The sequence below is a fragment of the Taudactylus pleione genome, unplaced genomic scaffold (genome assembly GCF_031769625.1).
Source record: "Taudactylus pleione unplaced genomic scaffold, aTauple2 ptg000120l, whole genome shotgun sequence".
In the NCBI taxonomy this organism is placed as follows: domain Eukaryota; kingdom Metazoa; phylum Chordata; class Amphibia; order Anura; family Myobatrachidae; genus Taudactylus; species Taudactylus pleione.
This window is the reverse complement of record NW_028284522.1, coordinates 8,280,481-8,308,427: the sequence shown is the minus strand read 5'-3', so window position 1 is coordinate 8,308,427 and position 27,947 is coordinate 8,280,481. Positions and strand designations below refer to the sequence as shown.

Sequence of the window (27,947 nt, the reverse complement as noted above, 5' to 3'; positions counted from 1 at the left end):
GATGAGCTTTATGTAGCATTTGGATATCAAAATGGAGATGGCAGAAAGGCAGTTGGACACACATGAGAAAAGGGGAGAGAGGTCAGGGAAGGAGAGGTATGTTTGGTATCATCTGCACTGAGGTGGTAGTGGAGGCTGAAGGATCATATTAGTTCACCAAATGAGGGAGGTATAAAGAAAAAGCAGAAGGCTAAGAACAAAAGGCCTGATTCTATGTCACATGCAGATCTGTTTATGGCCACTGTAGTGAAGTTTAGCAAAATGCGTTTGCGCTCTAGTGAATATATGCATCTCTGCGTATCTCTGTGTGATTCTGAGGCAAATGTGTTGAATATGTGTGTACTATTCAGCGTTAGTATAAGCAGAGTAATAGTACACACACCACCGGATCCAATGTCACCAAACAGCCCATTACTTAACCAGCAGTATGGTTTATTGAGCAGTAGTGTGTTTGTACAGTGTTTGTACTGGGAGTGTAAAATTAGCGTGGATCCAGATTTTCCTGGTGTGCCTGTGAATTTAGTGTGTATGTGGCTTTTCCGAGTGTGCATGTGTATGACTTTAGGGCCTGATTCACTACCGATCCCAACTGCGATTACACACGCAATCGACCGATTGTTGCGTACTGCGCATGCATATGCATTGTGCGAACCACCCACTGCGATCGGGACTGCGATCACAGAGACTACGCCGAGTGATTGACAGGAAGTGCTGTTTGTAGGTAGTGACGGGGGGGGTGGTCAGAGAAGTGCAGGTGTGCCAATGCGTTTGAACGCCATTGCATGGGCATGCATAAATTATCCACTGCGATTCCCTACGCAGCCTGAACACTCATAGCGTATGATGAGATTAGCAATTCCTGAGTAAGGTCAGAGCTTGTACAAGTGTGTGTGAGGCTGCGATGGTACGTGTGTGTGAGGCTGCGATGGTACTTGTTTGTACCAATGGTTTTGCAGTCTTGGTAAACATTATGGATGTGTGTAAGGTAAAGTGGGCGTCCTTATGTTGTGCTGCAATGGCATAGTGATAGCAATGGATTAGCATACTATTGCAGTTGAACTGCGGGTGTAATCGCTATTGCAATCGAAGTTGTGATCGGTAGTGAATCAGGCCCTTAGTATGGATCCAGCTTTATCAAAAGATTTACAATGGATCCGGCTTTCCAGGGAGGGTAAAATTAGTGTAGATCCAGCTTTTCTGGGTGTCTGTGTGAATTTAATGTGAATCCGGATTTTCTGGGTGTGCGTGTGTGAATTTAGGGCCTGATTCAGGGATGGACGTTAATGCAAACTCAACTGCATTCTCTCACGGATCGCAGTTGCTAAAATATGCTAATGTCTTCCAAAGCACAGCTGAGCATAGGGTCACCCACTGTTGCCTTCTCATATCCGTCCAACGACGTACAACAGCGGAAACATCGGTAACATCGACGCACTTCGGGCAGCCATGCTGTATATGCAGCAAGTCTGACCAGCTGCAAACACTGCCGCTCTCCCGACACGCAGAGAGTTCTCATGCTGCATTGGCAATCGCAATGTCTAATTTATGCACGCCCATGAAACAGCGTTTTAACGGTCAGGCAGGCCTGGGTTTGCCTAGCCACCACCCTCTCCCCTTTACCTCCCCCAAATGGTTAGGTAATGGAACCTCTGTGCGAGTGCAATCGCAAAACAATCACTGTGCATGCGCAATTGCAAACAGTCGCTCGATCTATACAAAAATCGGCATTGCGTACATCTCTGAATCAGGCCAATAGTGCGGATCCGGATTTTTCAATAGACCTACAATGGACCCAAAGTTCTCAGTAGACTTACAATGGATATAGCGTACATCCAGCTTTTCTGAGTGCGTGTGTGAATTTATTGAGGATCCAGCTTTATCAATAGGCTTACAATGGACCCGGCTTTTTTTTCTTTTTTTTTTTAACTAGCTCTATTATGGATCCAGCTTTTTCAATATATTTAGCATAGATCCAGTAGGATCTGGATTTTACCCTCTTCCAAGTTGATCTATATAATGCTATGGCAATGGCATGTTTTATACCATATACAGGTTTAAAACTCTGTGAAAAGGAAACAAATAAAATATTTTAATAACAAATAAGCAGGAACAGTTTTATTTCCTTGCCCTGAGAGCTTGCATTCAAATAATTATTCCTATGCAATGCAACTAAAAGGACACGTTTCGTAAATACACAATCGCGTGACTGTTTATTAGTTCCAAGTAAAAGGAGTGTAGTGAGATCATGAGATGTAGTGTATATGTATATTGCGTGCTGGGAAAGTGATCTCCAGGCCAGGCAGACTCCTGCACGTTTTCCCCCACACTTGTAACCCGAACTGTACGTGGGAGTGAGAGCCTGGGGCTGTGGCCCTGTAAGGTAAAGTCCCGGTCTGGAGGAGGAGGTACAGAAGGGCAGGGCAGGGCAAAGGATTGCAGCTCATGCATTATTCATAGCCAGGGAAAGTGCCTCTCCCCGTCCTGTGAGCTGACATTTTCTCACTTTGTTAGGGAAGTCAGTGAGGAACCCGGGACCTGTGAGCCGGCCAGGCACCAGAGCGGGGACTGGACGTCCCTTAGTATCTCTCCCGGAGGCTGATTCAGGTCAGAGAGCTGACAGGAACTATCCAGTCGTGACGTCACAATGCTCTTGCACTTTCTTGGAGCTTTCAGTCTCCCAACATTCTAAAAGTTTATTAGACTGTGTCTGGAAGAAAAGTAAGTGTCCCGATCTATTCTTATTAATCTACGAGAGTTAGGCCACTCCTTTCTATCTGGGGTGTCATTGTTGGGTGCTAAAGCAAAAGTTTACGAACTTTGCAGAGTTGTTGTTATTGGTTCTGCCAAGATGAACCAGAATCCAGGTCTCCCACCACCAGGACAGCAAGTGATCCATGTCACCCAGGACCTGGACACGGACTTAGAGAATCTCTTTAACTCTGTGATGAACCCAAAACCTAATTCTTGGAGGAAGAAAATCCTTCCAGAGTCCTTTTTCAAAGAGCCAGACTCGGGCTCCCACTCCAGGCAATCTAGCACGGACTCTGGAAGTCACCCTCCCAGGCTGGGGATACAGCACGTCCGATCCCATTCGTCTCCTGCTTCCTTACAGCTGGGTGCTGGGACCGGGACCGTTCCGAGCCCAAGTCAGCAGCACGCTCACCTCCGCCAGCAGTCCTATGATGTGACAGATGAGTTGCCCCTGCCACCCGGCTGGGAGATGGCATACACCCACACGGGACAGAGATATTTCCTGAAGTAAGTGGTATTTCTCTGGGCACGCATTCTTCTAATGACACTAGTGTACGTGTCGGATTAAGGTTTGTGGGGCCCCAGGGCAACTAACCTGTGGGGGCACTTACCAATACAATTGCCAATATGATATGCTGGAGATGCTAAAGTGTAATGTGTAAATACTCCCAGCACCACAAATATGTTAAACATACTGTAGTGCCCCCTGTTCATATTTTGCCACACAGAAACATCAATTTACATATGCCACAGTGCCCCCACACTGGTGATATCCATTTAAATCCATGTAGAGCTGAGAATCTGAAAACTGATTGTATTAACCCCTTTACAGCCAAAGCCTCCAGTAAAGGAATGTTGCTATTTCCTTTGCTGTCAGAGGATTATGCAATCCACAGCCCTAATAGACTGGAGGTGTCTGTGTGCTGCTGTTGTTTTAACTTGTTTGCTGCTATACACAACTGTAATTCAATACACAGCAAAGTGTTATGGGGCCCATACTTCAGGCAGCTCTGGGGCAATTACTCGTTCTGCCGATGCCTGGGTCGGGGGATTGGGAAAATCCAACATATTGGACAAACGCGATTCACCGATGTCAACCCGAAAATGATTGGAATCGGCGTGTCACGGATTGTTCACATGTAGTGTTTTGCCGATTCCTCGACAAATCGCTGATCATCAGCGGAACAGATCGGCAAAACGGGGAATTGGCCCTTAAGGCCCCCATACATCAGAGATGGATTGCAGCAATCGTGCAATTTGAAATCGATAGTGTATAAAAATCTGCAATGTATGGGCTTCACAGATCGCAGATTGCAACCAAAAAGTGATTGGAATTGTTTAATCAGATTGTCCAACATGTTGGATTTCACAGATCGATTGGGCTGTAGATTGCTAGTGTATGGACATGATCAGCAGATTTGCAGACCGTTTCTAGCAAAATGATGGGCCTTTCAAGATTGCAAGATCTGTGTTTGCTGCAATCGATCTGCAAATCACTGAAAAAGATCTGCAGTGTATGGGCGCAGATTGCTCGATTGGGAAATCCTAAGATTGGGCAATAAATCTTCAAATTGTTCAGTTGTGGTTTTCAGATTGCTGATGTATGGGGGCCTTTAGATGTATGTCATTAGTCATCTTTATAAATCTAATCTTTGCATTGTTATACTTGGCTGGATTATGAACAGTGCATTTTGCAGAGCAGCACTAAACAGTTCAGTAACTGCTACAATGGAGTTTTTTTTATAACAGTCAATTAACTCTTTCCTTTCCATAACACACATATTCTAGATAACAGTAAATCTTAAGAATTTACAAATTATTAGCTCTCTATTGGGGTGATTCAGTTCAACGCGATACTGAATAGCCCCAGGAAGGAGTTCCCGAGCTATTCAATTAACTACGCTGTTATATCCAACTAGAACCACTGAAGTCGGTGAATGCCGTTTACTGCGTTTTAAGCTGGGTGTTTAACCGGCATTCTCCAACTAAATTGCCGACCGCGAGGCAGATAGCACCACGGCTAAACCGTAAAAGCCATAAAACAGCATTGTGGCTGGCACTTAAGTCGGATTTCAGCTCGCACCTCAGGAGGGTGCAAGCAGAAATCCCGTAACCACCTATGTTGTTTGTAATCAGTACAGCTTTGGATTATTTTGCCAGGTGTCTGTGGGGCATAATTATCAATATGTGAAGGACCCTATTGTTTTCCCCACACATGGGACTTGTTATCGCATTGACCAATATATGAAGGGGGTTACTTCTGGCGTTTGCATGGGGAAGCCTATTCATTAAGCTTAGTGGATACCTGTTCTCTTATCGCCACTCACGCCTAAGCACATATAAAATGTCTTGTATGGCAAAGTGGTAAGTTAACCCTTATCACGCTAAGCCAGTATCACTCCAGTGCCCAGTAATAACTTCTTTTTTATCATCAGGATAAGAGGAGATAAGGCCACAGTGGGGCTATCAGCAGGGCCGGCTCCGGGGGTCGGAGTACCCTGTGCCGGCCCTTGAAAAGGCGCCCTTACATCGCGCACGGCGAACCTGCGTGCGACCGAATTTGGGGGCATGGCCTAATTACCATAGATCACGCCCCTACGTGATGTTATTTGGAGGCGTGCCCGTATGGCACACCTCTAAATAACGTCAGGCTGGGGGTAAAGCCCAGCACTCCGTCACTGGCTGGGCTTCCCCAAGCCCTCACCCGTCAGTGAATGGTTGCCGCACGCATGCGCGCGGCATCCATTCTCACTCCGGGGGTCCGGCACAGCTGCGGCGGTGGGGGTCCCCAGCTGCCCGATTTGACCACCCGCGGGCCACTTCGGGTGGCACCCCTGTGCGACCGCACTTATCGAACACCCCTAGAACCGTCCCTGGCTCTCAGTAATATATAGAGTAGGCCCCTCTGGCTAACTCATAGTTCTGTCAAAACAGTACGACTACTAGGGCCCCCATTTAACAATCATCGCTTTTGCAACATGATCAGAGCATGCCAGTAACGCCCATGATCGCGTTGCAAAATGCGATTGTACCGGCCGGATTTATCATCCGGGACATGAAAGGAGCCCCTCCCTGTGGTGTCTCCGGAGAGCTGCCGGCCAGTGCAGGGGCTGTTGCACATGCACAGCCGCCATAGCTGGGGAGGGTTCCGGCCGGCTAATTATGTGCTGTGAAGTCCATAGGCTACAGCAGCTAGCATCATCTTTAGATGGCGTTAGCTGCAGGGGCCAATATCAGGAATGCATCGCATTCCGGATATTGGTAAATTTGGCAGCATCACATCCCCCATAGAAACCTATGGGGGAGGCGGCTGCCTGTGGCAATGGAGGGATCACAGCAGGTTTCGGAGATACCTGCCGCGGTCCCTCCTTCATACATACGGGGGATATTTAATATTTGAGGTAAACCCGTTTCGGGGATTATACCTCAAATATACTATGATAAATGGGCCCCTAGGCATTGCATTTCCTGTGTCTAATACCAAGTTAGTGAAGTGTGTATATATATATTTTTGATTGTTTAGCATTGTTAATTATTGTGAGACTTTGTAAATAAACCATTGTAAATGATGGTACTGCAGCCAATGTAATGCATACCATACGTATTCTGTTGACAACAATGGCTATTCTTGATGTATGTCTCAGGCATTTATCTGGGCACTTTGCATAGCTGCTACTGAATAGTTGCTCTTATTGCGGAAATCCATGGTTATAGACTCACCTTTTAACAGACCCCACTGGAAATGTAATGCTATGGCAGTAAGCTTTGTTGCAGTCATCATTTACAAGTAGCATGCACAAGATGGAGAGCAATTATTTCCCGCCTCTCCATACTGGGCATGTGCGAGCTGATAAGACGGTGCATGCCCAGTACACGTTTCCCAGATCTCGCCGTACTGCAGAAGCTCACAAGTGCACATTGTACATTGCCCTGCAGTTTAAATAAGCATAATGCCAACTAGAGATGACGCTAAGGGGCATATGTATCAAAGCTTGATGTGAGATAAAATTGTGAAATATATATCACCAACCAATCAGCTCCAAACTATCATTTCTTAAACACAGCCTGCAAAATGTAAGTTAGAAGCTGATTGGTTGGTGATATATATCTCACAATTTTATCTCACATCAAGCTTTGATACATATGCCCCTAAATGTGCTTCAAAAACTGTATGTTGTAAATTGTTCGCACAAAGTGATCCCCGATGATGCGGTAATCTCCGATAATGAAAGGTCCATGATTTCCTACCGGTGGTCTGTTTAGTAAATTTCTTTAAAACAATGATAACATCTTTTTCCACAGAAAACGAGAGGTTATCACTGTTTAGTAAAGATAATCCTTAATGTGCTAATGTAATCCATGTAATGTGCTAAGAACTTGATGTAAACTCCACCAGCAGATAACTAGAAGGGGAAATTATATAAGCAATTCCCATGGATCCACGTCTAGACCTATGTCTAAATATGTCCAATAAAACGTCATTGCTTAAATCCACTGAGAGTCATGCATGTTCATTTCCTCCAATATGTGGTGTCTAGCGTTATATCCAGCAATGGGATCTCTTGCTTTTGAATATCATGAGCGTCCACTAATCTGTAGTGTCAAACACCAGATCCCGCTAACTCTGGATAATCAATATACATTGCTCGCTTAAAAGGCTATCTCTGTTTGGTGCTGAAATAAAGTTAGCAGATTTGATTAAACCTGTGACATGTTGTATCTGAACAATATCTTGTTAGCACCTGGGCATGTTGTACATCTCCAATAACATGCTGGTAGGTTAATTGGCTCCCAACACAAATTAACTCTAGTGTGTACGCATGTGACAGGGAATATAGATTGTAAACTCCACTGGGGCAGGGGCGGATGTGAATGGACAACTATTCTCTGTAAAGCGCTGCAGAATATGTGTGCGCTATATAAATAACTGATAATAAATAAATAACAACTGTAGAACTACAGGCTGCGTTCCCTTGTTTTACGTTGTGAGCCCTCAGGTGTTGGGTCTGTGCGTGATTGCTAAACTATGTTTACTCCTCGTTGATGAATATGAAATTTCTGGCATTGTATAAATAAATAATACCAACATACAGTAGACTGTAAGGGCTGCAGTGGTTATAAGCCTGCTTATCCAGTAACCACACTGCATAACTGTATGTAAAGGTGATCTCTGGTTTCCTTTTTACTGTCTGCAATGTTTACATAAAACAGCTGAGAAAGTGAACTTCTGGGGAGGTGAGGCTGACCATAGCTGGCAGATGCTGTACTAGGACTGTGCTCTCTAGTGCTTAACCACAGCAAACACTTCACAGTGTGGTAGATTTGTGATGGCTTCTTTCACCTCTGACTTTTCATGCATTCCTTTCTACCTCACCATTTACACAAAAAAAAGTACAGTACGTCCAGACTATCAACAGCGTCCTCTAGTCTCTACTCATCTGGAATCAATAACCGTAGACCTGTGCTCTCCACAATGTTCTGTAGAAGGATATATACAGTATGTTCATATAAAATAGTTTTATGCTATAGCAAACAAGGAAATATAGTTGTAAATCTAAGTTTTTGGCCACATTAAGAGCTTCATATTCTTTATGGTGGCTCCCTTTAGCTACTATGACACTTTTTCTGTTGACCATATAGGTAATGATCTCTTTACTTTTTTTTCCAATCACATAGAAGCATACAGGCAGACTTGTAGTATATGCATGCACTCACATTATACTAACATTCAGACACCAGGGGGTAAATTTACAAAAGTGAGAGTTTTTAGAAGTGAGTTTTAAAAGTAATGTTGCCCATAGCAACCAATCAGATTCTAGCCATTATCTTCTAGAAGGTGCTAGTTAAATGTTAAGTAGAATCTGATTGGTTGCTATGGTCAACATCACTTTTAAAACTCACTTCTAAAAACTCTCACTTAGTAAATTTACCCCCAGGTATGGACTTGCACATCTTGTGTGGTGATAAATAGGATCTTGTATTAAAATACTGTGCAGAATACCTGTAATTATGGTCACATGATTGCAAGATGAGATGCAGCGATTTTAAAAGAGGGATTATTGTTGTGGCTCGTTTCACTGGTGCATTAGCGAGCAAAGCAGTTTTATGTTTCAATTTGGAACCATTCAATATTCGTTCTGTCTACAGTAAAATCAGCATAAAACATTGCGTAGAAGACAGTGGAAAGGATTTTCCAGGAATGAACAGGGGCAAATTTTGATTAGCAAGTGATACAGAATACTATTTAAAATGTACTCTGTCAATGGATACCGGTGCAGACGTAATATATATCAGAAGGCAAAAAAGTGCTGGCATGTTGCTATGGAACTGTAAATAAATATCTCTCGGATGTTGAAAATACTGAGCTGTATTGTGGTCAATGGTTTCACCATTTATCAAGGTAGCTAATCTGCTGTTACACAAAATCTACTGCCATGCTGCCTCAGATGGCCGATCTTTAGCTGCCAAACAACTCTGTGAGGTGTAATTCAAACACAGGGTGACATCCATCCACAGGTTGCCTAAGCCAGTCACATGAGTTATTTTGATTGATTAAGTTACTGTCTCTTTAAGCTCTGGAGGCGCCAGTCAGAGATGTAGTGAATGGAAAATCACATTGACTTCAAAGAGAGTTTCCATGCCATAGTACCCTGTCCAGCAGAAACAAGGCTTAATGAATAATCTGACAAGTATTTCATAGGAGACAGTGAAATCCAAGTGTTCCAGCTAACATCACTGCAGCTTACTTTTGTTGTACTGGATATCTCTGAAGTCTCAATCTGAGCTACAGTGAGGGTAGAAACATTGTAACAAATTTCCCCAGTGTAGTTATTGGAAAAAGTTCTAAAAAAAACCAGCCTGGGGAATTCAGCTTTTGGCAGTGTCCGCAGAGTGGCGTGGGGATGGCCGATATGCTACTAACATTGTCAGGTTTCTCTTATACGCCATTGAGGTGTGTAGGAAAGTAAGTGATATTGGGCTACTATAATTATAGGGTTTATCCGTAGCCAAACATCGCTGCCACACATCGATGGGAATTGAATTCCCCAATCTGAATCTATAATTAATTCACCCAAAACATAAAACATATTTTGGTTTGTGTCAAGTGAATAAAATAATATGCACAATGTTAACTCCCTGCAGGAGCACCTGTCTATCTTCTTTTGGCAGACCATGTTCAAGGTGGTCAAATCCCTCCGCTATGAACCTCTAATCTGCACGTTTGAGTCATGAGGCACTTGATTGATGCAAACATCGATTCTGCAAAATGGCTGCTTCCGATGTGTAAGTGTCAGGTGCACTTTAATAATCCCTACTGGTTGAGACTTGTGTGAAATTACTTACCGGTATTCCTTGCAATTCTGATGGTTGGATCACTTCTCAATCAAACCTCTCACATCAACATCTTCCTTTTGCTTACTGACCATCAGAATTCAGTTTGTACATGTTCTATATTAGTGTACAAGTGGATTTCTTTTCCAGATATAATACTGTCATTTCACAGATTTATATTTCATATTAGAAAACCAAGAATAGGTTTATAAGATTATTATTTTGACCCTCTACTTCCAGAACATCTGCAGTACTATGGGAACACAGTTTTTTCACCAATTTCTCACTATTTTATGCCTTACATTTAACCTAAAATCTTCACCAAAGAGGCATTGGTATTTCCACTGATAAGCACTGACTTTGTTTATTCCTTTATTCCACATCTGTGATCAAAAGTACTTTATTACTTCTAAAATCTACCAGCTTTATATTTTTTAAATCCTTGAGGTTATAATCTAATTTAGCATCATGTTGTGGCCCATATTCAATTCTCTGTAATACCCCAATATCGCAAATTTTCCTACCTTTATGGGGTGTGAGGGAAACTGTCAATGTTAGTGGTCTAAAAGTGCTACTGTTCCAATGGCACATTGTAACCATTGCCACCACTGAATTGCCTCCTTGCATTTGGAAGTTCCAGTCTGGCAGTCACTTGAGGACATTTGTGCAAAGGAAAACGTATTGTAGCCCATTACTGTAGCAGTTTAATAAAAGGATGATTGCCAGCACTACTAAGCGATATTCAGTTGGCATGGCAATACTAGCACGGTATGATAGGAGTTATCTTCCTGCAATTGCGTAAGCCTACTTGATCTGGGCTTTTAGTTTAATTTTGGAAGGAAAAAAAAATGTTCAACAAAAAAAAAAAAAATAAGATTAAAAATAGTTTAGCATATTTGAAAAGTTATCCATCAGGAAACTTTTCTATTTAATCAAGCATTTGTTTTAGTCCTTTTTTCTGTTACCACCATCCTAAAATGAGCTCAAATGAACAGGTCCCACAGTGGTACAAGCATCTGCGCGATATTTAAAAACATCGGTTTTCACATGCAAAGGGAAGCTTTCGTTGAAAGCAATGCTATGTGAGACCATAACCCCCTTTTATGTATTGAGAAGAACAACAGGGCTTTTTGCCCTTTGAGAACAATGTCAGTTTAAAAATACATATCTTAAGTGTGATAAGATTGTAATATCTATCTTTAGTCAATATATGGATTTTATTCAATAAAACATTTTCGTAATCGTTTAGTAATTTAAGCTATAAACAATATTTGCGCAAGCACTGCATCTGGGTGGTAGAAAGAAAAGGTGATACAGGGGCAACCCAGTGTGAGCAGATAATTCATTTATCACTTGTAGAGAGATAAGCAGTAATTGACTTCTCATCCCACACATTTGTACTCTGCAGAGCAGGTGTAGAAATTAACTCTGAAAATAATATAGACATATGTTCAGAGCAGGGGCAGGGAACGTTTTTTCTGCCGAGGGCCATTTTGATATATATAACATTATTTGCAGGCCCGGTGCAGGCCACACTCCCTCCGTGGGGGTGATTTACAGGCAATGCCCGGATGCTCCGGGGAGCTGTAAGGGCAGCGGTGTGACCATCTGAAGCGTCCTAGGGATGCTCCAGGCAGCACAGCTGCATGGATTCTGGCTGCAGGGTACAATTCTAGGCACCCTGCTAGCCAGATGAGGCTAGCAGAAAAAATCTCAGAGGGTCAGACCAAATGATTCCGTGGGCCTAATACGGCCCACAGGCCTGAGGTTTCCCATCCCTGGTTTAGAGCATTGTTCATTTCCTTAGTTCAAATGTTGCTTTTAATTCCATAGTTCAAACATGCAACATTTTAGACATCTTTAATGAATGACAGTTGGGACCTAATGGTTCTCTTTTTCTGCAATGGATATTTCTAAATCAGAATGCTTTGTTTCATATACTATTTACGCACCCAGATTTACAGGTTCAGTACAACTGTGATCATGCAAAAGGGTAAGCTAGCAGCACTCAATCCAAACATGTTGTTTGTATTTATGGTGCAGGGATCCATATACAAAATATAAACACTCACCCTTTCCTGGACAGGAAAATATGAAGAGCCCACACTCACTATTTAGAAGAGAAATAATACCACTTTATTCCAAAATAGTTATACAAGTCACATACGGCATCTGCCCAACGTCTGTTTCAACCTCAGAGGAGGCAGGGGCCCCAGAAGCTGATGTTTACCTCAAAAAGCTGAGAAATTCGTTAAGGAGTTTTGGGAGTTTGTGAATGACGCTGGTGCTGCCGGCCATCCAGCTTTCCCTGGTGAAATAATCTGCATATTTACCGCCAGCAGCCAGGAGGTAAGAGACATTGGGCTAAATGTACTAAGCCTTGGGGAGAGATAAAGTGGAGAGAGATAAAGTACCAACCAGTCAGCTCCTAAGTGTAATTTTTCAAACACAACCTGTAAAATGACAGGCACTGATTGTGTGAAACTTTATCTCTCTCCACTTTATATCTCTACAAGGCTTAGTACACCTCCCCCATTGACAATATTATACACTCTGTGGAGCTTTCCAGACAGCCGTGATTATATAGACACACAGCTGGATGTATTTCAGCTTGGATTCTTGAGGCTGAGACAAAGTACATTTTAATATATCTGTATTTACTAATCTTTTGATGCATATACAGGTTGAGTCTCCCATAACCAAGATGCTTGGGACCAAGGGTATGGAACTATGCACTAACAATATTTATTTGCATGCTCTAAAGCTGGGTACACACTGGAGCGATGTCGTTCCGATTTGGGCGATTTGGCCAAATCAGAATGACAAATCGGGCAGTGTGTATGCCCGATTGTGCACTCCCGTGGTCGCCTGCAATATCGTCTAGTCAGCCGCATTGCAAGGCCAACCGGTTGATATAGCATGCGGCGCCATGCATATTAATGAAGGGTGGAACGAGTGATCGTTCCATCCTTCAGTACATCGCTGTAGTGTGTACCAGCAATCATGCGGTCCAGGGTGTCACTGGACATCGGCACGATTGCCGTCGCTTAAGTTTGTACCCTGCATAAGCATTCTTTATAAACTCCTTGGTTAGATTTTTTATGTGTTATATTATTTTACACCGATTGTGGGTTATATTTTATCTTAAAATATTGATATTAATAGTAAGTAATACATTTTATCTTACTCCCTCTACATTTAAGCAGCAGTTTTCCAGACTTTATAATAGCTAAAGATCAGAGCATAGCTGTGTGTGTTTTGTTGTATGTCTGTAGTTGGGAAGGGGTGGGGGGTGCTGGTGTTATTGTAGCATTGAATGGAGATGACATTTGGCTAGTGGCAAAGTCACTTGTGGATTGAATGGGGGATCTACCTACTCCTGTATCATGTGACAGCTCAGTCTCTGGCCTATCAATAATTAGAGCTCAGACATACAGGAGCTTCCATTTTTGGTTGACCAGTGATCCTGTTTTTCTTCTTCCACCTTCTCACTGGAAGCCCACCGGCAATATTTGTATCAGAGACTGGCAGCAACACATGTACACTGATGGGAAGTTCAGGTTAAACATCTTTAACAGTTTGTTACTTTATTTAAAGATTTAAAAGTAACTTTCTAAACCATGTAGGTATTAAAATGGTTTGTATGGAGGTATTATTTCCAGATAATCCTACTATGGACGCACAGTGTATGATATAAATAGGTCATTCATTATTGTCACGGTGTTGGAATAATATATAACTAATAATAACTGATTTATACTTATTTACCTTATACTAATTGTACATTGTAATGTAGCGCTGTAACGTGGTGTGTGGGGATTGTACAGGGCCTTGGGGGGCAAAAAACGTACGTCTGAGCTTGTCAACTAGTAGATTAATAACTACTATAGGCAGGAATGTTTTTCTTTCAATGAATGGTATCAATAGCCATAACAAGCAATTTACACATTTATGTGATTGATCCATGGAAATAAACTGATTGTCATATATGTGGTCATATATTAATTAATTTATTACATGTGTGAGGTTCCAGCTGTCTCACTTATATATACTAAAGTGAGCGTTTTTAGAAGTAGAGATGTTGCCCATAGCAACCAATCAGATTCTACGTAACATTCAACTAGCACCTTCTAAGATAATAGCTAGAATCTGATTGGTTGCTCTGGGCAACATCTCCAATTCTAAAAACTCTCACTTTAGTAAATATACTCCTTGGTTCTTTTGCTCCTTTTCGTTGCCTTCTAAATCAATATTTTAACTGTATGCAGAGTTGAACATTATTCATCCTCCACCACTTTGTATTTCAATGCAATTTTTTAAGTAGTTTTAAAAAAGGGTTATATTTTAGGAGACATATAAAATGGTGAGGGATCAAGCGGTATGACTGTAAATACACAGTGTAACCATCCACTGTCATTAAACCAGAGTTTTGTAATTGCTTCCGTGACTCGTGCAGTGATATTAGTGTAGATACCATTGTAGAGAGGTAGATGAAAAAGTCATATCCATCAGGTGATCTTGCAGTTACATTTTGAACAGTCATTGAAGAATTATATGAAGGCTATTGTGTTCATACATTATGTGCTGGCTTTTAAGGTGCTCATGATCCTTTTGCATTTAATATTTTTTTTGCATGGTCCAAAGTCACCAGAACTGAATTACAGGGAGGAATGATGCACCCCAGAGTGATCTTTCTAAAATTACATCAAAACGCACATTTGAGGTTGAGAGACAACTGTAGAGCACAGTTGCTGAGTCTTCTCCAATTTGTAGTCTTGTGTTTGAAGTGGAGATCAGTGGAATGCAACAGAGCTGCTTACCATATAGCAGATGCTGTGTCTACAAAGGAATGACATAGACAAATAGGGACAATAATCAAAGATCTTTGCATCAATAAAGTTCACATGTAGACTATTTCTACTGCTCCATCCTAGGTTGGTGGCTTGCACAATCATTTATTTGTAAGGTGCCACTTTACTCCACAGTATTGGACAGTGGACATGACAAAGTATGCATATAGAACTAAATAGGAACATATAAGGTTGATGACAGGTGCAGATGTTAGACCACAGATTGGAAGTGCCATGCTTATGAGCATCAACTACCTACATCTAGCCTCAATGCACCATGCAGAGCAATATGCCTGGCGTAAGTGAGCCGTCGGGTCCCGTGAAGCTAGCATGGGTTTCTTTTTTTTACCGAAAATACCTCTCAGTCGCAATGTGATGTGACTAGCCTGCTATCGCCATCCAGAAATAGCAATAGCGATCTGAGGTATGTAACGGTACATGTATTGCTGTCATCCCTGTTAAATAGTTACTTTGCTTTGTATGGGGAAGCTATAGCTGGAGGAGGCTAGGGAAGGCTAACGCAAGCAGTACATATCAATAGGTTTTGCTGGCTTGGGGATTGGTAAATGGGGGGTGGGAATGATTTGTCCAACAACAAATTGTTCCATATTTTTTGCTTTGCTCGTAAATATAAACGAGGCCCTTAGACTTTTGTATGAATAAGAGCTCAGTAGTTGCAGATTGTCCAATCGGCAACATCTATAACGTGAAGAACAAAAAAAAGCCGCGCTTAGGCTATTTTAAGACTGCATGTATTTTGAATCCATGCACAAAAACATGGGACATACATTGTGTGATTTTGTTTAGTGAGACCAACTTTACCAACACTGTGCAAGAGTCTTTGCTATCTTCTGCGCAGGTGCCATATTCGCTATGAAGCCATCACCGGTGATCACTATCACCAGGGACGCGGACCTTGTGAAGTTGCATATTGAGAAGCCTTATCTCCAACAAAAACAAACATATTCAAGGGAACATTGATTTTTCTCCCTTTCGTAAGTAGGGGCCAAAGTCTTCATTATGTGTTTAGGACTTGTACGCACAAGTGTTCAAATCTAATGCTGATAGGTCAAGAAAATTATTTGAGTGAATGGACCTGTGGATATACTTACTGACAGTCAGTTCATTTTGCATTGCATACATGTCACCATTGCTTGCAAGCATTAATACTCAATACTTATATCATTATTCTGCAGAGTTTTCGAGAATGTATGTTAAACAATCACTTAAAAGCAACAGTAAAGTGCAAGACTTTGCCACTTTTAGCAGGTGTTTTTACATACCCATGTGACCTGGGCTGTAGTTACTGCATACTAAGGGCCTGATTCAGACCTGCTCGCTGCCGGAGGCAGCTCGCAGGGTCTGATGGGTGTGTTGTTTTCTTTCTTCTCTGGCCGCTCACTAAGCTGTGGGAGACTTCCTACAGCTTGTGTGAGCGGCCAGGAGGCTGTCGCGATTATCGCAACCATCGGGCCTCCGACGAGACCCTGTGGGTCTCAGCTGTCGCAAGGCAGAGTGGACTTCCTGCTCTAATAGAGCAGGAAGTCCACTACAGACATCAGTAATGATGTCTGTAGGGCCTCCCACAAATGCCAGGCGTTCGCCTGTGTTTGTGCAGCTACTCCCCCTCCCCGCCTACAAAATGGGGCGAGCTGTCATTCACCATCGACAGCCGCCCCGTCTTGTAGTGAGCCCAGCAGCGACTGAAGTTCAGTCGCTCGGCGGGACTCGCGCATGCGCATGGGGGAAACACCGAAGCGCTTGCGAGCGGCTCTAAATCAGGCCCTAACTCTCCCAGAATGTACGGGAGACTCGAAGTACTGAAGTGAGCAGGATGGGGAGTGTAATGCCAGGATCTTTTTAGCTGTGGGGAGTACGAGAATCACATCATTTTGGCTGGGTGTGGCAGTGTTCTCCCCAGGCTGTTTTTTGCGGGTGCACCACCCGGCAAGAAACATCCTACCACCCGGCACTTTGGGAGCCTGCAAGTGGGAACAATATCTGGAAGCTGTATAAAAAGGACCAGATCCTACAGACTTTGCAGCTTTTTCATAATCAGATGACTGGGCCTCTAATAAGAATATATAAAATGTTATTTCAAGTTTAAATCATTATAAGGTCAGGGTTTAAAACATTTTATTATTGCGAAGGCCCCCACCTGGCTACTTTTTGATGCCACCCAGCTGGAAAACGTTCCTGGGTAGAACACTGTGTGGTATGTTACATTTATCATGTCAACGTGCATCATGTCGTCATGAGAATGTCGACATGGTCAATATGTCGACATGCTTAGCATGGATCATATATTGGCATGATAGAATGTCGACCTAACGACCCTGTTGGCCCAGCCGTAATTGACCTGTTTCTGGCGGCTGCAGTGGCTCTAGCGTCTTCTTCCGGGTCCTGATGGTCATGTGACATGTACAGGTTTCTGAAGAGCAAAGTTCTGGTAAGTATTCTGTCCATAAACCCAATCCCTACCCCTAATCATCCCCCTAAATGCTCTCCGTATATATAACACAGCACTGACCACTCTGAGAGTTAAATATTGCAGCTCCCAGTCAAGTGAGGTTGAGATTTCCAAACGTATTTATATTTATATAAATCTAGGTTATTGGACCAGGCATATACCTTGTCAATTCAGTCTCCACCCTGTCCTACACTCTGTCAGATACCACCCCATCATTGCTTTCCTGACTCCCACTCCTCTGTGCCAACTGACACCCACCCACCCCCAACGCTCCCGAGCGACCCCCCTCCCCCTTCACTCCATCTGGGTTTTAGTGATGAAATATCACTGATCATTACTGTTCTGATGTTCTTGTAGTATATTAATGTTCCCTAGTGAGTCTTGATGACTGTTTCCTCCAAACTATCTGGAGAATGTTGTGATTTATATAATTTCAAATGACTCATTGCTTCATTTATTATTTTGGGCAGTGATGGATCCAGCTTGTTTTCATTTCTCAAATTGTATCATATTAGAAAACTACAGTGAAACATTTAGCACAGACTATTAATCAACATATCTATATTAATACAACTGAAGTTTGACACCAAAATGAGATATCCAATTGGTCAGGTAACTTGAGAATACTCATTTGTCAGCCGTCAGAGGTTCTGAATCAGGGCCTGATTCAGCTTTGCACGCAGCCGGCCGATGTTTGTACTCTGCGCATGCGTATGCATTGCAGTGTGCTTGTGCAAACCGACTGCTGCAGTCCCATTACACATAGATTGACAGGAAGTGACCATTTTGGGGTGGAGGGGGGGGGGGTCGTAGTTGGGCGAACGCAGGTGTGCCTGTGCGTTTGAATGCCGTTACAGGGGCGTGCACAAATAAGCCCCTGCGATTGTATATGTAGCCAAAGATCTAGTTGGCATCAGGAAGTTTAGCAGTTTGTGAGGTAGGGTCAGGTCAACCTCAACTGTGCATATGGGTTCGATGTTACTTAATGTTACCGATGTTTTACTGACTTGCGGATGCATGTCGTGGGAAGTGGGCGGCTTTATACAGTGGTGGGCGTCTTGGTATAGTGTTGCGGTTGACGTGCGATTGGATTCATTAGCATTTTTCCGCAGCTAGTAGGTGGTGCGTGTGAATGCAGCTGTGCGAACCAACCTGATTCAGGCCCTCATTTCCATATAAAGGGTCTCTACTAGTAACTATGCTACTCAAGCTCAAATGCCATCGCTGTTACATTGCAGCTTGGCAACTATTAATGCTTTGTCAGAATCATTATGATAATTACCTGTTCTGTTACCATTTTATCTAGGATCCTACATTTGTTTTTGTAGAGATGAGCTTTACACTTCTGGTAAACTGCATGATTGGAGGACATCAGTAAGGGTTATTTAAAGGCCTTAAAATATTTCATGTTAAGGGGGAGATTTATCAAAGAGTGGAGAGAGATAAACCGTTTTCACTTTAATTGTTCAGACATCTTGGTCTCTACCAGTTTTTTCAGGAAAAATTCCCTGTAAATTCCTTGGCAATTTTTTCCTTAAAATGCTGTGGTAATTACATAACAGGAGAGTGCAATGTGTTTAGATTAACCTTCATATTTGCTAAGTTTCCCTTAGACATTATTTAAAAATTTTGGAAACTATAAATGATGGGAACCCTAACATGCATACCATAGCAAAGTATTAAAAGTATATTTTCAAAAGTATCTTAACTGTATATAATTACATTTCTACATGCAGTGAAAAAAAAAAGTAAACTGACATTTTACTAAAACTCTTCTTCGCCCTGCTAAATATTAATTTACGTTCCTTCTGTGTGTGGTATATGGGGAAATAGAGAAGTACACAAGATACGCACTGTTGAGCACTGGTGCACCTAACTGATCTAGTCAATGAACATCAAGCTGTACTTTGTGTTCCCAGGACTCTGGGCATGATTCAGAGATATACACTAATGCAATCGCAGCTACATTCTCTCACGGATCGCAGCTGCTACAATATGCTAATGCCTTCCAAAGCACAGCCGAGCATAGGGTCGCCCACTGCTGCCTTCTCATATCTGTCCGACGACATGCAACAGCGTAAACATCGGTAACATCGACGCTCATCGGGCAGTTGCGCAGCATGTAAGTCAAGTCCTGACATGCAGAAAACTCTCATGCTGAGAAGGAGATCGCCAGGGCTAATTTATGCACGCCTTTAAATGCCGTTTAAACGATCAAACACGCCTGCGTTTCTTCGACAACCATCCCCAAACGCTGAAAACCTGTCACTCACTTTGGGCAATCGCGTGATCTGCGTATATATCAGCATTGCGTACATCTCTGAATCATGCCCTCTGCTACCTATTAGGGTGCACGTAGGTGCGGAACATTATGAAATAGTCCAATCTCTTACCAATATAGAGCCAACTCTATCGCTAAATGCTCCTCTGTGGCCATCCCTACCTGTATGCTTGGTTCATCGTCAGTGTGCACTTGTTCCAGCAAAGTTCTTAATGCAAAAGAACCAGCTGAAAACATGTATAATTAAGGGAAGGCCTGGCCTGCAATTCCATTGACACATGCTCTCTGTACTTAGACTGGGTTGAGGGTGCCCCGTTACAGCCCAGATATGCCCTTTCAGTTTCAAGTGGAGATGTATTCATTTGTATATGTCTGCGCATTGCCCATAGTTGCTTTCGCTTGACTCCAAATCATGTGCAAAGTAAAAACACGCAGCATACACTCCACAAAAGGACATATGTTTGGCTGCATCAGCTCCATAATGCTAAACGTACTAAGTGAAGCCCTCTTCAGCCTTTTACCTTTATGACATAAGTAGTGAAACAGTTACAGGACAATGATAAACTTGTACATGGAGTGCTCAAAAAGTTGGAATTTAAAGCTCATGACTGTAGGACATAGAGCATTCATTGTTCCTCCTATTTGTCTGATGCTTACATTTTAATAATTATTGAGTTACTGGTATTTATTAACTGAGATTATGTTTAACATTGAGTAAAGAGCTGCATTCCAGTGCTATAAAGGACAGCACGATGCTGGCATCCGTTATCATAACTTGGCAGGACATTTGCAGGTAGTTTTAGGAAGTTGTTTGCTTGGCGCACATAAAATGAATTTCAGTTTTCTTTGCAGAGGGCCATAATTCAGCTTTATTTATATGTCATGTTTGGTTCTGCAAGTATCTCATAGGGAACAGAATGAAATCTGCTGGGAGGTTTAATAACAGTACATGTGTGAGCATGTCAGTCACTTATTACTTTTTGTTATTTCTACCAGCATCCAAACTGCTTCATAGGAGTTCTGAATAGATTCTGAAGTTTCAGTCTATTACTGTCCTAACAGAGCGGTTAGCTTATTGGGAGCCACCTAGAGAACCACATAGGGAAGACTCTGATTTCTGACGAAGAATGATTCAGATAACCAGCTCTGGTTACAGCAGAAACCAACCTTTATCTCATAGTGACGATAAGATCTAATAAGATTACAACAGCTGTTGAATTAGCTCTGTGTCTTTGCTTGTGTAATGCATTGTGTTTAACTTCTATGCCCATCTTGTATGTTAATAAGACTCTACTCTCTCTCAAGTTATGTTACTTACATAGACAACTTTAATTTTCAGTGCATATGCAAGACTTAAGCTGGGTACACAGTAAACCGACGAATCTGTCAGCAGACCGATTCGCCATCAGAGCGGCTGATTGGTAAGCTATACACACTTACCAATCAGCTGCTCGATGTGTCTGGCCTGACATCACAACTGGATGAGCATTTCATTTTGTCCTCACAGCTGAAATGTCAGTGTCGGAAGACCCTGCAGCTAGTGTACGGTTTGGTGGCAGGCCACCCATACACACAGCCAGATGCACCGTTGGGGCCGACCTTCAACGTAGTTCACAGACATATTGGCTGTACACACCAGCCAATGCACTTGCGATATATATTGTCAATAGAATGGATGATATATCACCAAGTGTGTAACCAGTATTACAGTGTGATCACTATACCAAGCCTAGGACTATTGTACAGGATTTGTCATGAGTTTTGGGACTTTGCTATAAATATTTAGTGGGGTTGGGTACATGACGCTGACATCCAGACAGGGTTTAGATACCTTCGGTAAGTATCCTAACCCTAATTCCCCCCCGCAGCCTAAAATGAACACCCCCCGGCAGTCTAAACCTAACCCTCCTCCCTAGTGCCTAAACCTATCCCTCCACCAAGTGTCTAACCCTAACCACTAACCCTCCTCCTAACTCCACCACTTACTGTCGGGATGCCAGCGTCAGAATTCTGACTGGTGTCGGGATTCTGGCACCAGCATCCCAACAGCCGGGATTAAAATTACGTCCCATTTAGTGTACCCTTTCACCTACACAGTGGAGGCACCAATCTTAATGTGTGAACCAATACTCAGCCTTTGTGCCTCATGGATGTTACTAGTCTATAGTGAATTGATAGACTGCATTCTCAGGTAGAGTGGCTGCCTCCACCATCATTTATGGGATAAATTCACGGCGGGATTTCTCATATAAATAGACGATCTGTTTTGTGTTGTGTTTGATGAACACTTTAATATGCTGAGATAAATGCATAACCTATTCTTAAAGCTCCTACACACTAGATAATATCTTGAGCGATTTGGCCGATTCCGACGCATCAGGACGACAAATCTTTCATATCGTCCAGTGTGTACCCACCATCACGGTGCCGATGCCCGCTCCCGTGGATCGTCCGTCGCATCCTCAGATCTTTTGTACATGCACAAAGATCTGAGGGTGTAGCTAGCGATGCCATGCTGCTGTAGCAGCATTGCCCCCGCACTTCCCCCCCCATCGTTGCTCCGTTGCTGCAGGCATCGCCAAGTGTGTATGCCTTTGCCAAAGCCGGCAACCCAGCCGTGTCCGTCCCGTGCGATAGATCAGCTGGGTACACATAGTCTAATGTGTACCCAGCTTTAGCATTACCAGAGGCCTTGCAGAACCATTTTGTGTAGCATGTACATCTCGGTCACCAGTGCTGGATTTCTATTTTGGTCTTTACTGTAAACTTGCTGTATAAAGAGGGCCATGACCGTCCTCTGCTAACATGCTGTAACTTGACTCTGGCTGCTGAACTTAAAGTCACAGATTGGGTTTACTGATGCTGCCTCAAAATGCCTGGTTTAACAAAGTGAGCTTTGTGTAACTTGTAATAAAACAAGTTTTGGAGCAGCACAGAAGCTGCTTTTTTAGGATATGACACACAAAACTGATGTTTCATTTCATTTATTTTTCTCCTTTCACATTTAGCTTCTTTCACGTAGAAAGTTCTCAGACATCAATGTTGTATAACCTGCATGTTCAGTTTGTGAACTCTCATGGCACTTTTATTTCTTTTGTAATGAAATTTGTAGACAAAGTTATCAGTTTCCCAAGTGCAAAGCATTTTAGTGACTAGTAGAAAGCTCACGAGAGGAGAAAAGAAGAAGTAGGATGTGCTGGACTGAGCATAGTTTTATAGTGCTGGTGGCATTAAGAGCTCTTGATTTTCTAAAACACTTCTTTCTGTTTTTTAAAAGCAAACATCGCAATCACACCTCCTGTGCTCCTTTACTGGCGCCTTTGAAATTCTACATGTGCAGTAATATTTAATGAAGAATTCCAACCCCCTCTCTAGATGCCATAAATTTGGGGTTCACGTGTCTAGGACCCCCAGAGTTTCCATGATAATTACCCCTTTGTCTGTTGGTCGTGCTGTTGATCCCTAGAGAACTTTAGATGGATGCACCACTCAGAGCAAATAAATCAGTAACAGTGATTGGATTTTACTGCATGGCTAACAGGTCAATATATTTAAAAAAAAAAAAAAAAAGTTGGAATTCTTTCAAATACGATTTTCAGTTACTATTAATCCATAGTCATTTTCTATTATGGATTTTTAGCTGGTCAGCCCAGGACAAGTTTGTAAAACAGACTGCAGGACCATTTTAATCCATATAGACATTTATTTCACCCATTCTTATTAGAAATTCACCACTGATTTGATTTATTTTTTCTTTCATTAAATGGGTCTCAATTGCTCATTGGAATACTGTTTCTGACTGTCTTAATCGCTTCCTCCAAATCCCCACTATATAGTCCATAACATGCCTTTTGAAAACGTTACTCTAGAGGCAAACAACCATCATGAACATATTTTGTGTATCAGCTACTGTATCATGTTATGTGCTGTTCATTTATTTCTTACACCAGACCCATGTACACAATAATTAGTCATGGGAAAAGGAAAGTATACCCTTTCAAAAATCTGTGTTACACATATAAATTTCATCTAGTCCTCACCAAGTCATAAAATGCCATCAATCTAATCTCATGTGAGAAATACTTTAACACATAATAAATTGTACAATTCCTCAAATATCCACAAAAAATAATAAGCTGTACATATAAAAGCTAGGACACCCCAGTAACAGCTTTATCAGAAATAACTTGTTTTGTGTGTTAGTATATCAGCCTGTTAAAATTGTAGTTGAGAAATTTTGACCCACTCCTCCTTACAACAGTATTTAAATTTGCGGATGTTTAAGGGCTTTTATTTTTCACAGCACTCTTAAGCTGGATACACACCTTACGATGGTGCGACCACGCAATGCGATATAACAATCGGCGTACACACTACACAATCAGCTGTATGATGGCGCAATGTATTGTTCCATTCTGTAACAGCACTGCGTCGGATATGGAATCCTCCCATCTGATGTACAGAACAGCAGATGGGCCGATCAACGATGCGCTCCACTACGCGATGTGTACGATATATTGTTCAAATCCGCATCGGAACAATGTATCGGACTGTAGATTGTATAGTGTGTACCCAGCTTTAATGTCTTAGTGGGTTTGAGGTTTGGACTTTCACTTAGTCGTTCCAAAAAATTATTATTTTATTTTTCATGCATTTAGTTGTAGTTTAGCTGGTATTCCTATGATCATTTTACTGTCATCACACAGACTTACTTATGTGTTCCTATAGAACACTCTGGTATAAAGAAAAGATCATGGTGGAATCAAAGATTGAGAGAGATGACATGTAATACAATGGTAGAACTTGTGTCTGTTTTCAAATGCAATGACACGTTTCATGAAGTTGTACTGTTAAGCTTGAAGAGTCACTCACCCAGGAGGCTTTCACTGCGATGGACGTATTGAGAAATATCTTACTGTATTCTAATGAAAGAAAACAAAAACAATTCCACAGTACAAAATGTATTGCTGCAATGCGTGTACTTACTGAAGTTTTCTATTTTGCATACCAGGATTTCACAAAAAAGAAAATCATGAAATAATTAGTGGTCACTGTTAATCTTAAACAATCCCTTAAAACAATAAATAATAATAAGTAAAAAAAGTGCACATATATAATATATATATATATATAACCGATTTCTTACTCACTTATAAATACTTTCACAAGAAACAGCCATAAAAGCAGGTTAAAGGATTATACAGCTACACAAGTAATGGAGCGTACACACGGTCAGATTTGTCAGACTTGTCAGATTTGTCAGATGAACGATTGAACGATTAAACGATCTGAACGATTTGAACGATTTGACCAAAGTTTTGAACGATTTGAACGATTGAACGATTTTTGACTGCATTAAAATGAATGGAATCGTCCAAGTCTGACTGCAAACCCATCAGATGACAGATATCGTTATCTGACAAACGGGAACGCGCATCGTTGATCGTCCATCGTTCAGGCATGTCAGATATGAACGATTTTCCTTCAGATATGAACGACTGAACGATTTTTAAATCGTTATCGTCCATATCTGAAGAAAAAATCTGATCGTGTGTATGCACCATAACCATGCATCAGCAATGCCATTACATGTAGAGTTCTATATATAAAGAGAATAAAGCCTTATCTCCTGCTTTTTAGCAGAAGGAAAATGTTTTTTACTATTTAAAAAAGCAGAAACGGTGAAGATCTCCGCTGTTTCACATCGCACAGTGGGAGTGTCCCAGGCGCGTCAATGCAAATAGCAGCATTCACAGACGCATAATCGCAGTCATAAGAGGACATGGTCAGACGGAGAAACTACACCTGCCATGGAGCTGTTGCAAGTTTCGATGGTGGCGTATAAGGACGTTCCAATCGGTATTACAGCGTGCAGAGACTCTAATAGTGGTCGTCTCACACCTTGCACAGTCAGGTGAACGGATATGCACAAAGTAAGGAGTTTGTAGCGACATTTGCATAAACTCGCCGACGGGCCACCGACAATAGGTGCTGCTGTGTGCGTTTTTGCGTGTGACTCAGAATCAGGCCCTGTGTAATTCTTGTGTTGACCACATATGGTATTATCTGGTTATTGAATGACTCTCTCTCTCTAACCCAGTTGCACAGATGTAGTTGAGCCAAATGAATGTGCCCTATATATGTATTGTGAGGTCACTAGATTTCTGTTCTATTGAGTTTGATCTGGCAAGACAATCATTTTGGGCCTAGCTGGCAAACACTGACACATTTTCGATCTATATGGGCTAGATTAGAGAAATTCAATAGTAATTACTGCTCTTTATTGAGAAGACATATTAAACCCATCCAGATATGATACAAAATGTGGCACAATATCAAGTTGGTTGAACACAGGATAATCAAGGAACGTGAGACTCAGGCGGATGCATTAAGGAGAATCTGTCTCTAATAGTTGTCAGGATAATTTGCTGCTGAACAGGTAGGATCTATATAGATGATACTGTAGGTGTACATAGTGGATTATAGTCTCCAGTATAACATATAACCTTTGATAAATTGTCACATACTGTACTGGGTGAGAGCATCCACCATACAGAGACAGATACTTGCTTCTCTATAGCTGCCCAGTAAACAGTGACGATCACATCCAGTCAAAAATTCTTAAATAAAATTGTTACTGTCCCTATAAAATGGGCAGTTAGTATTTAATCCATAGTACTATTGTGTCCCTGCTATCCTCACTCTATACCTCTTACTCAGTGCCATCCAAATGTACCAGACAGTATGTGTAGTTTGTGCACATTAAACAAATAAAGCATTAATTAGAACAGTCAATAGAACATTAATTCCTTTTCCCATAGCCACAATGTTCTAATGACCTGATCTCAGGACAGTGCATGGTGGCAGACTTGTCTTGTCTCCAACGTGCTGTATGAGAACGCTGCCTTGCTGTGCCTTATTTATACATTTTAAATATGTGTGATACTTGCCCTTTAATAACTCCCCCTAGCTATGAGCTATGTCCTGGGCTTTACTAAGGAGCAGGGAGATGTGCCTGAACCAAGTCTGGCGGATGAAGTAAAATATTGTGTAACCGTCTCTTCATAAAATGAGAAACAGGCCAGCACGTCTCCTCCATATGGCTGCGTATTGTTATAATGTCTCCCATTCTGATTCTGGCCTGCTGCACGCTTTATTACTGTAGGTCAGGGTTGTAATGTTGCATCGCGTAGCAAACTGCTTTGGATCGCTTTTTCCATTCAGTGCCTGCGGACAATTTCATGGTTAGAACAGACTCACTTCCTGCTCCAATATGTCCTAGATGAAGTGAAAAAACCTGTTTGATTCACTCAGGGCTTTTGGGTCTTGCCCATAGTTCACTGGACTGACTTTCTGGAGGTTATTAAAGGACAAGAGTTCCTTTGAAACAGCATGTGTTAGAAGTGAGAACCCTAGCGTGACTAGCAGATATAAATTGTATGGAAGCAATTATAGAAGAGGGAAGTGTCATGCTGGCCAAATTGAAATCTACAAACCCACAGCTCTGATTAATACTTTCTACCCTTCTTTTTTTCAGTTTTCTAGGCAGGGAGTAATTGCCCTCCCAATAGTAACGCTAGATGAAGGAACTCCTGTAATACCTGACTAATACGGTGAGGCGTAATATATATTACATGTTGGATTATTATGATTCCTTTTTTTTCAGAGTAGTTTTACGAGGGGGAAATCCCTGTCAATCACATTGTGAGACACATTTTGTAGCATTGATTAGATTGATATTTGTGTGTACCATATAAGTATACATGTTACTCTCAGAGAATGTCTAGGAGACTCATAAATCCCACAGAGTTCTCCCATCTCACCGCGAGACTAGATCAGCCTCCTAGCTCCTGCCCACTTCCCCAGAGGACGGGGATGATACATTTGTGGTGGTGCATTCCTTTGGTGTGCATTAACTATCAAACCATTCGTATCCCACAGGTGCTGGCAGAACACAAGAATGTAACAAACAGTTTTATCCTTTTACTTAAATAAATGCAGTTTTAGATAACGAAAAAATTCATAATTAAATCACAAGTTGCCCCTGTATATTATATTTAACAACCCCCATATACGTACTATGTTAAATATTAAGCTCCTGATTGTGAGTCTCACACATGCGCCGCAGCAAACGTAAACATCTTTGCCAATCTGTGAGCGATTCTGGGCCAGACGCATTTTGGGCGTTTCTATCAGACTGTGAAATGATCGTTACTGGGTGTCAACTGGATAGTAACTGGGCACACGTAGGAGAATCACCTCG

At 42.0% G+C, this 27,947-nt stretch overlaps 1 protein-coding gene across 1 annotated transcript in view; it reads left to right on the top strand.

Annotated features, from left to right (window-relative positions):
- Nucleotides 1-2,467: 2,467 nt before the first annotated feature.
- Nucleotides 2,468-27,947, top strand: part of WWTR1 (WW domain containing transcription regulator 1) — a 98,738-nt gene continuing 73,258 nt past the window's right edge. The window contains exon 1 of the mRNA XM_088472064.1: nt 2,468-3,258. Within this exon, the coding sequence (XP_088328190.1) occupies nt 2,849-3,258 (410 nt within the window). The 5' untranslated portion in view covers nt 2,468-2,848. The remainder of the gene's footprint in view (nt 3,259-27,947) is intronic.